The 15,996-nt window shown below is 36.7% G+C and overlaps 1 protein-coding gene across 2 annotated transcripts in view; it reads right to left on the bottom strand.

The window, feature by feature from the left end:
* Positions 1-15,996, bottom strand: part of Cwf19l2 (CWF19 like cell cycle control factor 2) — a 96,930-nt gene that overhangs the window by 63,390 nt on the left and 17,544 nt on the right. The window contains exons 8-10 of one of the 2 annotated variants that reach the window (XM_052751364.1): positions 13,500-13,615; positions 11,093-11,757; positions 1,198-1,291 (exon numbers count right to left, since the gene is read on the bottom strand). In XM_052751364.1, coding sequence (XP_052607324.1) covers positions 1,198-1,291; positions 11,093-11,757; positions 13,500-13,615 — 875 coding nt within the window. The remainder of the gene's footprint in view (positions 1-1,197; positions 1,292-11,092; positions 11,758-13,499; positions 13,616-15,996) is intronic. The other variant, XM_052751369.1, reaches the window with a different exon arrangement.

The following is a 15,996-nucleotide window of genomic DNA, read 5'->3' as shown; positions in this document are numbered from 1 at the left end:
TATTAGTTAATTTATCTCTCTTATTGATTTCTAGGTTGAGATATATTTCACTGATTAGCAAAACTATGTTCAAAGAAAAGGAGGGCATATACACAGTCTATAATACGATAAGAACAAAATGGTCTTCCTTAGCTGCCTCTTGTACTCTAGAGCACTGATAGTACACCACAACAGAATATTTAAACAACACTTAAATTTAAAACAAGCCCATGCATAGTTCAGCTAATTAATTTACTATACTGGCACACAGAAGGATTTATGTCTTTGCTATCTGCCATATCAATATTAACACAAATTAGTATAATGGTGTATATATATATATATATATATATATATATATATATATATATATATATAATAATTATCCCTATTTCTATTTAATTTTAAGCAAATTGGTCTTACCTCATAAACATTTTTTAGTGTCTTTTTAAAACAGTTTAAATTTATTATTGAGATGCACCACAACATATGTGTGGAGGTCAGAGAACAACTTGCAGTAATAGGTTCTACTATATGGGTTGCATAGATCAAACTCAGGTCATTGGTCTTTGTGACAAACTCTTTTACCTACTGAGCCATCGCACTTGTCACAAGGTTTTAGGTTCTTAAGTTTCATTTTAAGAAAGTAATAAACACTATTGGGCTGCAGATAGCTCAGTGGTTAAGAGTGTTTGCTATTCTTATAAAAGACCAGACTTCAATACCCAGCACACAACCACCTCTAACTCCATCGCTCCAGAGAAGCCAACACATTTTTCTGGCCTCAGTGGGCATCCTAGTATACATGAACACAAACACACAAACACACACACACAAAATTAAAGAAAATCAAATCTTTACAAAAGGTATTAATAAGCATTCTTATTAAGTTAAAATGGAAATGAAACAAAGACATCTTTAACTCATCCAATTATGTCCCAGGTGTTAGAAATGCAAGAATAAAATAGAAAAGTGGTTAAAAATAAAAATTTTTTCATAAATTTCAGAAATCTAATAAAGGAGAGATAATATATATTTCTCCAGTAGAGAAACCACAAGAGTACTGTCTCTAGAAATTCTCAAGAATTTCTTTAAGGAATTAATAAGCAGTAAGTATTTTTAAAGGATACCACATCTAAATGGCTGAAGCTTCTAAAAGTATCTGTGAAGGTTAAACATTTCATTCTTTTCCAAGTGAACAACACACAGGGGTCTTACCATATTCCCCATCATCTCTGCCTTGATAATCTTGGCACCCAACTTGTTCTTTTCATCAATATTCAAGATACAAGTGGACTCTGCCTCTGAACTGCTGGTGAAATAGGACAGGAGAAGAGCATATGTCATAAATAAAAATAATGCATTATCTTAACTGACCTCAGAAAAGCATTCAGCACCAATAGGAGATCACAATTCTAACACATAAGAATTAAGTTTAGCATTCTAGGGTTAATTATATTTCAAGATTCTGTTACAAAGATAGGGATGGCCTATTACAGTTACAATAATAACTGAAGAGAGTACTGTTAACTTTAAGATAAATAATATACAAATTAACATCTTCATTTTTTTAAATGCTTAGCCAATGTACTGGTGCACACCTGTAATCCCAACACTCAGTGGACCAAAGTTGGAAGCTGTCATGAGTTAAAAGCCAGCTTGAGCATGATGAATTTTAGGCCAGTCTGGGCTACATTGAGAGACCTTGTCTCAGAAACAAAATATACTCATTTCAAAAAGGAAACAAACAAAAGTACTAATGTCAGATCACAATTTTCTATATCTTAAGAAATTTTGTATTCAATATGATGAATTATTGGTCATCTTAGAACTACAATCTTGGGATGATATTTAGCTACATTCATGTGTTCTTTTGTAAAGTTGGTCCATAATTAAGTAGAAACAAAAATAATTTAAAATTGAGATCATGTGCCAAAGTCAGAGAAGCCTCACATAAGAGAAAATTTCAGCCAATGTCAGATAACCCTATCTTAACTACCTTAAAAGTCTTAGGAGTCAAGACTACAGAACAAGAGCCTGAAGGAGTCCTGAGCAAAGAATAGTAACAGTTTCACAAGTCCAAAGTAGTCCTAGTTCATGGTACAGACTGCCAAGAGAAAGCTATACTATGAGAGAATTCTCTCAGGGCTGCCCTGGAGTATTCAGCGAAGAAATACCTGTAGTCAGGGAAACAATTCTCCCACATGGTTAAAGAAATGTTATGAGGAATATTGGTAATAATGTCTGGTTCCACTAGCAAAGTTGCATAAGTGAGAAAACACTGGGTAGAATGCTTAGGAAATAATGTGTTATATACACTAAAATGCTACTTGGAACCAAGATTTAAAAAAAAAAAAAACTGTTAAAATTAAGAGTCAAAAGTACCAAATGGGTTCCCATTAATTACATTCCAAAACAAAATGCAAGAATACTTAAATACATGATACATTTGAATGAAAATGTTCTTATGAAACTGATCAATTCATATGATAAATACATGCCAATAAAAATTAGGAGAAATGTAGCATTCAACAAGTAAATATCATTATATCTAGTATTCAAATATTATCAGATATGTAAGTAGAAAAGTATAACTCATATTTAGAAGAAAATTCTATCAATAAAAAAACCATCCAGAACTGACACAGAAATAAGAAATAAATGAGCATATTCAGTTATTAGGATAAATGCATCCCATCTGTTCAAAAAGAAATAATAAAGCTAATGAAAAGTTACTTTAGCCAGGCTTGGTGGTGCACACCTAAAGTCAGAAGGATAAGGTAAGATGATAGAGTGTTCAAGGCCAGCTTAGCCTGTGTCTAAGACCTTATCCCGAAAGACACAACAACAAAAAAAGATGTAAATTGAACCACAACTCAGAGATTAAAAACACCACATTGAATAAGATTTTAAAAAAATCACATTACTAAAGGATCAGTGCACTAAACAAAATGAAATGAAACAAAAATTAAAAAGAGCATCAGAAAGCTGCAGGGAGGGTAACCTCAAGTTCTCTATCATATGGGGAGTCTTTCAAAGAAGGGACAGGAAATAAACAATAAAGGCTCAAATTCCCCAACTTTATTGAAAATGAAGAAGTAGTTCAAGGAAGTTGAAGTGTGCAGATAAATGGGACAACAGAAAAAAAAAAGAAAAATAGAAGATTTTTTTAATGTAATCCAGCATCCCACCCACCAAAGCATATGAAATTTGAAAATGACTTGAAAAAGATCTGAAGATTTTTAGCATTAATATCATACTTGATCTCATAACATAATCATACTCAAAAGACATGTTTATTGAAAGTATATAAAATTACTTTCAAGATACACACATACACACACACACACACACACACAGATGTAGTGGGTAGCCATTCCAGCTTTGATCTGGAAGTTCCAACCCCCATTGAGACTTCGGCAACTGTCACGCCTACAACGCGGGGCCAAGGGAGGCGCCGGGGGACCCGAGATCTGGATCGGCGGGCGCTTTCTCTGTTGCGGGACCCTGGACTGGAGAGGTGGACCGAGCAGAGCTCCAGAGAACACCGCTGGACTGTGATACACCTTCCCCAGACTCCGCGACCTACCTATTCCTTAATTTGTAAGTTACGCCATTAAATAAATCTCCTTTTAACTACGTGGAGTGGCCTTAATAATTTCACCAATATCTGGCGCCCAATGTGGGGCACGAACCCACGACCCTGGGATTAAGAGTCCCATGCTCTACCGACTGAGCTAGCTGGGCTTTTTGAAGTCATCGTTCTTTACCATATACTTGCTTATAGACTGTTTACCTTGTTTACGTGAAGCCTTAGTCCTTAGGTTATTTCGGTAGATAAGACTTATAGATTTATAGTCACCTATGCTTGTCATCTCTATAGTTACGTTAGTTAGGTTATCCAGATTTACAGATACATAGGTCAGATGGACAGGTAATCTTCAAACACTTCATAGACCTAGAGAATATGGCATTTAAATAACTTAGAATTCTGTTGATGTGAGACATAATTGCTCCTGGCTGCACCAATTTGATCCCGAGAGAATGTTGGGCTTCTAAGACATTTCCATTTGGAAGTTTGTCTTCTTGGCACAAAATGGCCTACTGGGCAAAGAACTGCCCTTGCCTCGACGGCTGACAGTACTAATGCAATGCTATCCTTTCTGGACAAGTGGGACACAAGGAAAGCGACCACTGTACTCTGCCAAGACAGGGTAAGATGGTCTTTCAGAATTCCTGCTTCTGAAAATGGTCTGTCAGATACTTTAGGCCTGTAGCCAATTTGAATGCACCAACAATGCTGAGAAACATTAGGTGACTGTCCAGGCTGCCAGCTGTCTCCGTCTACTCTCGCAAGATTCCCGAAAGTTGCTTGCATCCATCTACCATTTCTCAGGTACCATTATATTCCTTCTCAGGTCTTTGATGGGATTGAAGACTAGCAGTTATAGTTACAACTTAGTAGATAGAACATATTAAGTATTAGATTCAGGTTCTTTAGGATAGGACACCTTTTGGAATGATCTTTGTAACATGCCATTTACCTATGCTCTATACTTCTCTGGACTTTAGTATGTGTTTCTTGCTTGATATTGTTTGCATTGGTTGTACTTCCATCTTATCTAGGTCATTATCCCTCATTATTCCTGGACAATATTTGATAACCATTCCTTTGTATATAGTCTTGTATTAGGTTAGAACTTTCTTATTTAGACAAAAAGGGGGAGATGTAGTGGGTAGCCATTCCAGCTTTGATCTGGAAGTTCCAACCCCCATTGAGACTTCGGCAACTGTCACGCCTACAACGCGGGGCCAAGGGAGGTGCCAGGGGACCCAAGATCTGGATCGGCGGGCGCTCTCTCTGTTGCGGGACCCTGGACTGGAGAGGTGGACCGAGCAGAGCTCCAGAGAACACCACTGGACTGTGATACACCTTCCCCAGACTCCGCGACCTACCTATTCCTTAATTTGTAAGTTACGCCATTAAATAAATCTCCTTTTAACTACGTGGAGTGGCCTTAATAATTTCACCAATACACAAACCTATGTATCAGGTACTTCTGGTACAAAATATATTTCATGTACAGACACAGATTTCCCAAGGTATTTTATGGTACGTATGCAGGTGTAAATACTTCAAAGTAAAATAAATAAAAATCCAAAACACTAAAAAAGGTTCCAAACATTTGAGATAAGGGATACTCAGCCTATATACCATTAACATTATCTAAATACTTGTATTAAAAATCAGATGTTACCTATGGATTTTTTTAATTAACAAAAAAAGTTCTGTAAATATAAAGATATAAATGTGTTAGACGTAAAAGGAGGAAAGATACACTGTGTCAATAATAGTCAAAGGAAAGTTGAAGTATCTATGTTAATATGAGACAAATTACTATACAACACAAAGATGCTATACTATCATGAACACACCAGGAAACTTGCAGAAGCTATATTTCACAAGATACACATATTCCAAAATTTATAAGTTGTGTACAACAGTTTATCACACATCAATTACACCCCACAATGCTTTTAAATATTCCTCAAGGGAAGCAACCAAGAAAAGGTAAGGCAAAGCATATCTTCAGAACCATCAGAATCCCAAGTAGAAAGGATCTATCTAGTGAACATGGGCAGATCCAGATTTACGAAAATGTCACAGTGAAACCTATCTTTTTTGCACAATGGATACATGCTAATAAAAAAAGCCCGTATCTTTCACATACTAGTTTCCTGGATTCCAAGGTTTTATCATACTTCATTGAAATTAAGCTATTATTTTGTTTACATAGCTTCTGAGTAAAGAATAACAAAACACAAACAACCTCTGAGAGAGAGACAGAGAGACAGAGTTGGAGACAGAGACAGCATAAGCTAATAACCATGTATGGAATTAAAAAAATAAAAAATATCGCCGGGCGGTGGTGGTGGCGCACGCCTTTAATCCCAGCACTCGGGAGGCAGAGCCAGGCGGATCTCTGTGAGTTGGAGGCCAGCCTGGGCTACCAAGTGAGTTCCAGGAAAAGGCGCAAAGCTACACAGAGAAACCCTGTGTCGAAAAACCAAAAAAAAAAAAAGATAAAAAAAAATATCAAATTTCTCTGTCATAAAAAAGACATTTTAACAGACACCATTTGAGTTTTGTTTTTAAAGACATTACATTATCTTTTACTATAGAAACCATTTTGTTTTATACTAGGTGAACACAAAGAGTAAAATTCTAGAGCTTAAATTAATAAGTATAAACATTAGAAGTAAAGCAATCAATCATTAGGAAGGAATTTTTCCTTCCCTGTATGTTCTTTTGAGTCTATATTTTAAAAGGCAATTAAAACAAACAGTGGGGCACGGTATTCACATGATTAGGAGAATATCATAACTGCTTACTTATTTGTGGGTTGGTACTGTTATGTATACATGTAATCTCATGATTGCATCTCATTCTTGGGCACAATTTTCCCTATACATTTGGGGTAATTGGATAACTGTCCCCAGCTGTGTTTATTTTTCATTAACATAAATCTGGCCAGGGTCAGACAAAAGTATTTCAGCTAAGATACCTTTTTATCCAAGGACAAATGCAGATAAACATTAGCTCATCTCACCCATTGACAGAGAAAATAACCACTAGCAATTAAATCCTCAACCCTGGGTTATTTATATAAGATCCTAACTTAAGAGATTTACTGTTCACGTTCCTGGGATGATATTTTAGTCACTTTCTAGTTACTGAGTTAAGATAGTCATTTCCCAAGAAGATTTCTGACAAGGCCAGGCAGGTGATAGGTGCCAAGCTTCGCTTCAATTCCTCCTCAGCCAGGTGCTATTCCTAGATTTTCTCCTCAGCACTTACTCCTGGGGGTGGGGGGTGGGGAGAGGGGTTGTGTGTGTGCCGCTAAAGACAATTTTGCTTTTCTAGTGACTTACTGACCACTAACATTCTACCTAGCCACTTCTAGATGATAGTTTGATCACATAAATTACTTTTTAGCATTCCCCTTAGTTAGCCTTTAGTTAACCCTACAAGAAAACTCCCCTTTAGTCACTCCCCCTTTTTGCATTGTAATTGGAAGCTGACAATTATTGCTTTATGTGTGGATCCTTATCACCTCTCACTGCAACCCTGAAAACTTCAAGCCTAGCATTGCTTTGCCAAGGAATTACTGCTTGTGTATATATACTGGTTCCCCCACAACAATTGGGGGGAATTGATTTAGAAGAACAAAGATGAGGATGGAGATGGTAAGAACTAGAGAGAATGATGAGGGAGCAGAAAAAGGGACAGAGAGGAGCTCAGTGTGAGAACAGAAAAGAAACTGTGTAGATAGAATTGAATTTAGAAGAATAAAGTGAATGAACTAAAGAATTCAGTGTGCTTAGATTCATTTGATATCCCTCAGATTAGAATCCTCAGCTGGTTGTTAGACTCTTCCACGGACCCTGGGAGAAAACAATAAAGGCTGGACCTACTATTGTTTTCAGTACCCTTCCTCTAAGGAAAGAGATAACTATATCTCAAATGTCAATGTAGAATAGGCTCATGCTCATTTCAATAAATAAAAGGAACAACTGAAAACAACCAATCAATCCTGACTTTCTACTATAAACAATTCATGCACTAGCAGTCACATCTTTATAATGTAACTTGCTTCTTCCTTTCTTGAAAAGAATGAAAGTCCTAAGTGTTTTGAGAAAAGTGATTTCCCAGTCATACTGACATGGGTCCAAATCTACACTGCCATTAGCCAGACTAGAAAAAAGGAGGGCGGGGAGAGATGGCTCAGTAGTTAATGTCACTGAGCTCTTTGTTCCTTGCACAATAACTAAATTCAGTTCCCAGAACCCATATGGTGGCTCACAAAGGCCTGTAACTCCAAATCCAGGGCATCTGACACCCTCTTCTGACTTCTACAGGCACCTGTACATACATGGTGCACATACATACAGTCAGGTGCACATACATAAACTCTTCAGGAACACAGACACATACATACAATAAAAAAGTATAGATCTTAATTAAAAAGAAAGTGATTAATATCAAGGCTCACACTGCCAGAATAAAATGCAGAAATGTATAAAATTACAGCAGTTGCAGGAATGCAATATTCCAAGCAAAGTACCTACCCCAGTGCTTCATAATTACACATGCCTTTGTCACTGATAGCTAATTACTAAATCCCAGAATTTTCCAACCAGTCCTACATTCCTTGTGCTTAAAGTTTAATGATAAAATCTCTTCAAAAAAGGTTAAGAGAAACATCTAGAGCAATGCATAGACAAGTTTATAAATCCTTCTAAGGAACCAAAGAAATAACTTCATCAAGTTATAAATTATATATATATATTATGAATCCCAAATTCTAAATCAAATGCTACCTTTCTTCTACACCCACTTCTCTAGGATAAGACTTCTTGTCTCTCAGCACAGCATCCTGACCAGCACATTTACCTTTAATCTATTTCATTTTCCAATCTAACCTTCATACTTACAGAATGTTTTGAAATGTAAAATCAGTCCTTAAAGAACCCTTGCAATATTAACTTCTTACTTATTATAAAATGCAGTCCAACTGAAATATGACTTTTGAAGCTACTTGCAAGGTGCAGTGGTTTTAAGACCTCTTCCCATAGCCCTTTCACTTAAGTATATTCACCTAATTACTAAAAGGATACTATATGCTAAGTACTCTTAAGGTTCAGAGATACAAAGACTAGAAAGATAGAGCCTTCTCTTGAGAGCTACTGTAGAATTCTCTGGAAAATGCTTTGTGTAAACACTAAGTTATATCATGCTATCTCCTAACTTCAGTTTTCTCCTCAGCTGCAGTTGCCTTTTCTCACCAACTAATAAGCTTACTTTCAGAAGGACTTTACACCTTCCCTGGACCCTACAGCCCTAATATTGTGTGTATCGATTGCAACTGTTAGTATCTATACTTATTCTTGTAAGTGTTATGGTACCATATTGGTATAGGTACCTACTTAACTGCCTTTCCTATGCAAATTCTCAAAGACATCCTATGATGCAATTATTTTCATGCTACCTTATCTAGGAAGTAAAACCATCCAGTGAATCTAAGATGAATGGCAGAATGCATAAAAGTTACCTAACAAGCATCAAGAGACACCTCCCATGCAAATATAACATTCCTTATTGTTAATCTATTCCATACAACACAAATCCAGACATTGTTTCCCAAATTTGAGTCAGTGAAATAATTAGTCTGTTCCTAATCTTTTAGTATCCAAGGTTCATTTTTGTGTGATAAATCAATTTTTGGAGTAAGTTTGTTTCAGAGTTTTACCAAAATTGAAGGGCAAAAACAAGTTAGAACCAGTAACAGAGTTCTAACAAATTGAGAGGATGCATCAATATTTTCATGTGCATGACTACTAAATTATTGGACCATTATTAATATTATTGAAGCTACCAAACTCTTTGTTCGCCCTTATACAGGCTGAGAGAGACACCATGTTCTAGGGAATCACATATTAAAAAGCAATGAAATAGGCTGCCCCATTTGCTGGCCAGCAGGGAGAACTCTGCGGGCAGGCTCCCCCACCAAAACACCCCAAAGGACCCTGCAATCTACAAGACCCACGCCCTACTCCAAACTCACCCAACCCCCCTGCAACCCAGTGGCTTCCTGAGACACAGAATCCAACCAGCTCTCATTGGACCAAGAGCTCTCAATGAACCAAGAATGGCTCCCTGAGACACAGAACCAGACAGCCTGGATTGGACCAAAAGCAGCCCCGAGACACAGAATCCATCAGCTCTAATTAGACCAAGAGCTAAGATTGGACCCAGATTGGCCCCCTGAGACACAGACACAGCAAGCACAGATTGGACCAAGAGCAGCTTGCTCAGACACAGGTACCTCTTGGAAAAAGAGATGAGTAGATGCCAGTGTAAAAATACAACAACATAAAGAGCAATACGGCATCACCAGAATCTAGTGGTTCTACAACAGCAAGACCTGAACATCACAACATAGAAGAAACAGAAGAAAGCGACCTTAAAAATAACTTTATGAAGATGACAGACTTTTAAAAAAGAAATGAAAACTCCCTTAAGGAAATTGAAGAAAAGACAAACAAAAAATTGGAACAAATCAACAAATTCCTTAAAGCCAAAACAAACAAACAAACAAACAAACAAAAAACACGAAAAAGCAACTAAACATGTGAAGGAAATAGTTCAAGACCTGAAAATTGAAATAGAAACAATGAAGAAGACACCGAGGGAATGCTGTAAATAGAAAACCTGAGTAAATGAACAGGAACTACAGATGGAAGCATAATCAACAGAATAAAAGATGGAAGAGAGAATCTCTGGCACTGAGGTTACAATAGTGGAAACTGATTCATCAGTCAAAGAAAACACCAAAGCCAAAAAAGTCATAACACAAAACATCCAGGAAACCTGGAACAACCAGAAAGAATAGTAACAACATATGGAAGCTTTGCACACATGGCTCATCTACATTCACAGGAAACAAGATCAATACATTGTGCACAAATGCTAAGCCAATATTAATGATATCAATAATTAATGCCATGACCCATTGGCAATTGGGGACTAGAAATGACAAGGCACCTGGAATAAAGCCCAGGTAGTTTGACTTCTAATCCCTGTCATGGTTATTCAGTCAATATTAATTTCCCTTCAGTGGCACATAGCAAGAATGTGGAGGTCAGAGGGCCACCTTTAGTGTTGGTGCTGCCTTCCAGGTTGTTTGAAACAGGGTCTCTCATTTTTATTACTGTACATATTGACTTTTTCTAATCCCTGCCATGGTTATCCAGTCATTATAACAAACTTTCTGCTTCGGTTTCCAAAGACTATCTGGCTTCTAGGGGTTTCTCCTGTTTCCACCTCCCATCTTTCTGCTGGAGCACTGGATACACAACACTGCTACTCCAGCAATTTGAATAATCTCCCCAGATCTTTAATCTGTTTAAATGATCGCTTAAGTAGAAATTAGTCCTTACATTTTGGACACATTTTTTTCCTACTTTCAAGAGGGCCACCCCTATGACAAAATCAAGTTTTCTGATCCCACTCAAGAACTTAACTGAAAAAATACATATACACATAAAATACCCAGCAAATGTTGACTTTGTGTCCTGCAGATGTCCTCTTCTTGGTAGGTCACCCCTCAAGTTCTCAGCCTGCAACTGTTCTCTCCTGTCTCCTGGAGAGTGCTGATCAGCACTCCAGCTCCAGGTTTCCAGTGGCTTTTGATCTGAATGTTTTTGGTTTCCTTCTCTCCCACCAGACAGGATCCAGGAAGTCAAATTTTCTTCACTGTTCTCTGTGAGTTTTTGAAAATCACAATGTAAAGAAGCCGGAGCCACTAACGTAGATGAAGTAGATGGTTCAAAATTTCTCCTCTTGCTATGAAATGATAGTTCATCCTCATCAGAGGGTCTTAAGAATTTAGGTCTCAAATTTCCAGAAGATTCTTGCCTTTGTTTTAGGGCAGATTCTCTTGTACGTTTTTCTAAAGACCCAGATCTCTTCCCTAAGTCAGGACCACTAAACTTATAGTCGCTCCTGCTGCTGTTGCTACTGTTTGCAACCTCTTTTGCAAAGTGTCTGTCCTCTGAATGCTTCTTATATTTCACTAAGTCTGAAGTGCCACTTGCTTGACTACACTGTGCTCTATCTGAATATGCAGGCTTCCTCCACCGTTCCCGTCCACAGTCTTCTCTTTTGCATGCAATTTTTTCAGCTTCTTTTAATTTTGACTGAAATATTTCCATTGACTGTAAGAGAGAATAATATATCTACAATTAAGAAAGTTTCAGTGTTTTGTCTCCCACATGACACTGTGTCATGATGCACTGTTAAATAGTACAGTAAAAATACCCCCACCAAAGTAGGCAGAAACACAAAAATCACCACAACAGTAATACTTTAAAAAGCATAAGTAAATAAAAAAAAATCGAATCAAATTAAAAATTTCAAAAAGGGAACTAAGAACAAATGTCCCATACAACAGAGTTTCACACAGACACCATAGACACAACTTTTAAAAAGTTATAATTAATTCATACTGTTAAGATTGAAGAGGTTACTATGCTGCTAAAACTAGATATCCTTGTGAAAAAAAGTGCTTAAAAATAAGACTAATAAATGAAGGAAAAATGTTCAGGTACATTGAATGAAATAAATTCTTAAAAATCAAATAGACTGGGGGCTGGAGAGATGGCTCAGAGGTTAAGAGCACTGACTGCTCTTCCAGAGGTCCTGAGTTCAATTCCCAGCACCCACATGGTGGCTCACAACCATCTGTAATGAGATCTGGCGCCCTCTTCTGTGTACATAATAAATATAAATAAATCTAAAAAAAAAAAAAAATCAAATAGACCAATACGTTTTCTACAGTTTGAGAAACAATAGTAAAGAGATGCATGTTTTAAGACCAAAAAAAAAAAAAAAAAAAATACACATGGACATTTGATTCTAGAGACCCTCATAACTACGTTTTGGTATTTCCAGATAAAAGGATGATGAGAGAAAAGCATGAAAAAATAAATAGAGGATTCAACACAACTGTTTTTCTTGAACAGAAGGTCCTTTGGGATGGAGACAGAAAGAGAAAGACTTACAAATTAAGGTATCTAATTCTACTCAAAATAAAAATCTTTGCAAAAACTGGACAGGGAATGCAGTTAACATATTACCTGAAAACAAAAGACATTAAAATGGCTTAAAAATATATGATGAAGCATAGTCACACTGCCAAAATGCTACAAAATATGAAGCTTTAGAGTCGACCAGAATGTCAGCAGCTTTAGAGTCGACCAGAATGCTTATCTCTAAAGGTGTACTACAGAGACTCCCCTGTATTATTTAAATTTTCTTCCAATGAGAAAAAATTCTACTTTTATATTAAACATACACACATTTTAAGTTTTACAGACTTGGGTTTTACGTTCATTATGTTAATCTTAAAAAGATGTAGGATGGGCTGGCAAGATGGCTCAGTAGCTAAAGGTACTTGCTACCAAGTCTGATGACTTGAGTTCAATACCTGGGACTCACATGTAGAAGACAACAACATAATGGAAGGAGAGAACAGACTCCCTTAAGCTGTGCCCTTGACTTCCACATGGGCCCTGTGGCATTAGTACTTCCTGAGTATAGGCACATAAATAAATTTACAAATGTAAAAACTTTTTTTTTTGGTTTGTTTGTTTGTTTGTTTTTCGAGACAGGGTTTCTCTGTATAGTTTTGGTGCCTTTTCTGGAACTCACTCTGTAGCCTGGGCTGGCCTCAAACTCACAGAGATCCACCTGCCTCTGCCTCCCGAGTGCTGGGATTAAAGGCGTGCACCACTACCGCCTGGCTATAAAAACATTTTTAAGCAATATTCTTACATAAGGAGAAGCAGGAAATTACTTAAAAGAATGAAGATAAATCTAATATTAATTTAACTCAAAATGTTGCATTATTCAAAATAAAGACATTTAGTTTTTCAAATAACTATGAAACAATACTTACCCCATATTTTTCCACTACAATATCCTCAAAATTTCTGTTTTCTTTTTGAGCTTGTTCCTTCATTCTTTGATAAGACCTTCTTAGCCAGCTTAATCCTCCATCTTCTACTCCTGAAGCTAAATTCCAATAATAAGCATCAGTTGTGTTTCTTAGGTGGTTATTACACAATTAATATTTACTGTTTCTATCACTTTTAAAGTATAAATTCAAATGCTTTCCTTGATTAATTAAAAGTTATAACCACAATTAATATTCACCATGTATTTAAATACCCACCTATGCAAACTACAAAGGCTTGTCATGATAAATAGGAAAGCGGAAACAAAACTACTTATAAGTTTAAAAACAAGCATAAAATTAAATAAGACAAGAAAGTTATAGAAAATCAAAGAAGTTAAGAATTATGTATTTAATGCAGGGTCTTATTATGCAGCCTAGATGGCCTAGAAATCACTATGTAGACCAGACTGGCCTTGAACTCACAGAGACATGCTTCCCTCTATCTCCTAAATCCTGGGATTAAAAGCATGTATCATCATGCTCAGCCTAAGCATTATTCTATGGAATTTTCTCTGACCTTCAAGTTGGATTTATTTTAAAATATATATAGGGGATGGGCACTTCCAGAAATAAGAAATAAATATGCACAGAAGAGAAAGCAACACAAATAATAAATAAGAAAGTTATAGAAGATAATGTCATTAAGCTAAACTTTAGTTGTGATTAGCAACTATGAATATATGAATGCCTTCAATGAACTTTGTGTGTGTGCGTGTGTGTTATGTCTTATTTTCAATCTGCACAAAGAAATTTAATTGATTACTTAAATTAAAACTCTGTTCCTGATTTTCCTTGCTCCAATGAAGACTGCCTTTAGAACCCTCCAGCTCTAGAGCCAAGAAACACACACAGACTCTTGGAGACATGCACAAGAATCTTCATAACAGAACAGCCTACCAATAGCTCAAGCATAGAAAAGTCCATCACCAGAGAGGTACATGGGGATACTGATCCATTCTTAAATACAACAAAGAGAATAAATGAACTACCGTTATTGACAACAATATGGAGGAACTTCAAATGTGGACAAAAGAATAAAAAAGATGAAGTGTAGAACTCATCTTTGGTGCTAGAAAACAGGATAGTGATTAACCCTCCAGTGACAGAGTTACTAGCAGGGGACAAAAATATTTTTGAGTTGTTAAGACTGTTGTTTCTCCAACTGTGTGCTGCCTTTCCACAACACTCTATTGTGGTGATATTTTATTTGTGCTGAAATGTGTTGATATTTTATTTGCGCTTTAATAAATAAAGCTTGCCTGGAGATCAGAGGAAAAAGGCCAGCCATTGTAAGTAAACAAAGAAATCAGGCAGTGGTAGCACACGCCCTTAAACCTATCACTTAGCAGGCAGGATCTCTGTGTGTTCAAGGCCACACTGGAAACAGAACCAGGTGTGGTAGCACACGACTTAATTCTAACACTAGTTAACCATGAAGTTCTGGAGGTCTGTACAGACAGAAAGTAACAGAGCTGAGCAGGAAGAGGAAGTGAAGTAGCTGGGTGGAGAGAGCAAATCAGATGGCAGAACAGCAAGGCATATAGGTGTGGGTAAACAGGAAGTTGCTGAGGTAAGGTTAGCTAGTGGCTTTCCCTATTTCCCTGATCTAAGGCTTTCACCCCTACATTTGGCTCCGTGTTTTTTGTTTTTGTTTTTGTTTTTGTTTATTTATTTAATAAGACCATTTAGAAATTCATCTACACTCTATGACAATCTTCACTCTGTTTCATCTGTGGTTTAGGTACTTTTTCTATGTATGTCAGACTTTGATAAGAGGCTTAAAAATGAACAGAGTAATGGCTCAGAGGTTAAGAGCATGTGCTGTTCTATCAGATGACCCAAGAATTCAGTTTCCACACTCACATCAGTTGGCTCACTGACTCTGTAACTCTAGCTCCAGAATGACATATCTGGTCTGCATGGGCACCTGCATTCCCATTCACATAACACTCCACCTCCACATGTATGCATAAATAAAAGTAATAAAAATATTTTTTTTAGTTCAGAGATAAAAGCAAAAGAGATTTTTTTCTAAAAAAGTATATTCAGGCTGGAGAGATGGCTCAGAGGTTAAGAGCACTGGTTGCTCTTCCAGAGGTCCTGAGGTCCTGAGTTCAATTCCCAACAACCACATGGTGGCTCACAACCATCTGTAATGAGATCTGGTGCTCTCTTCTGGTACACAGGCAGAATACTGTATGCATAATAAATAAATCTTTAAAAAAAAAAAAAGTATATTCAAATTAATTGTACTGTTTTACTCAAATCGCAACATTTTCTAAGGAATACTTTTAATACAATGTGGCCTTTATTTAAAGATCTAAAAACACTTTGCGATGCCACTTTTCATTCAAAAGTTTATTTCACTTCTTCTTTCTACTTACATAGTGTAAATTACAGACTGTAAGCACCCAAGGATTAACCCAAATCTGCAGTC

The sequence above is a fragment of the Peromyscus californicus genome, unplaced genomic scaffold (assembly GCF_007827085.1).
Source record: "Peromyscus californicus insignis strain IS unplaced genomic scaffold, ASM782708v3 Scaffold_11__1_contigs__length_118956290, whole genome shotgun sequence".
Taxonomy (NCBI): Eukaryota; Metazoa; Chordata; class Mammalia; order Rodentia; family Cricetidae; genus Peromyscus; species Peromyscus californicus.
Note: the sequence above shows the minus strand (reverse complement) of the source record. Positions and strands in the feature narration are given on the sequence as shown.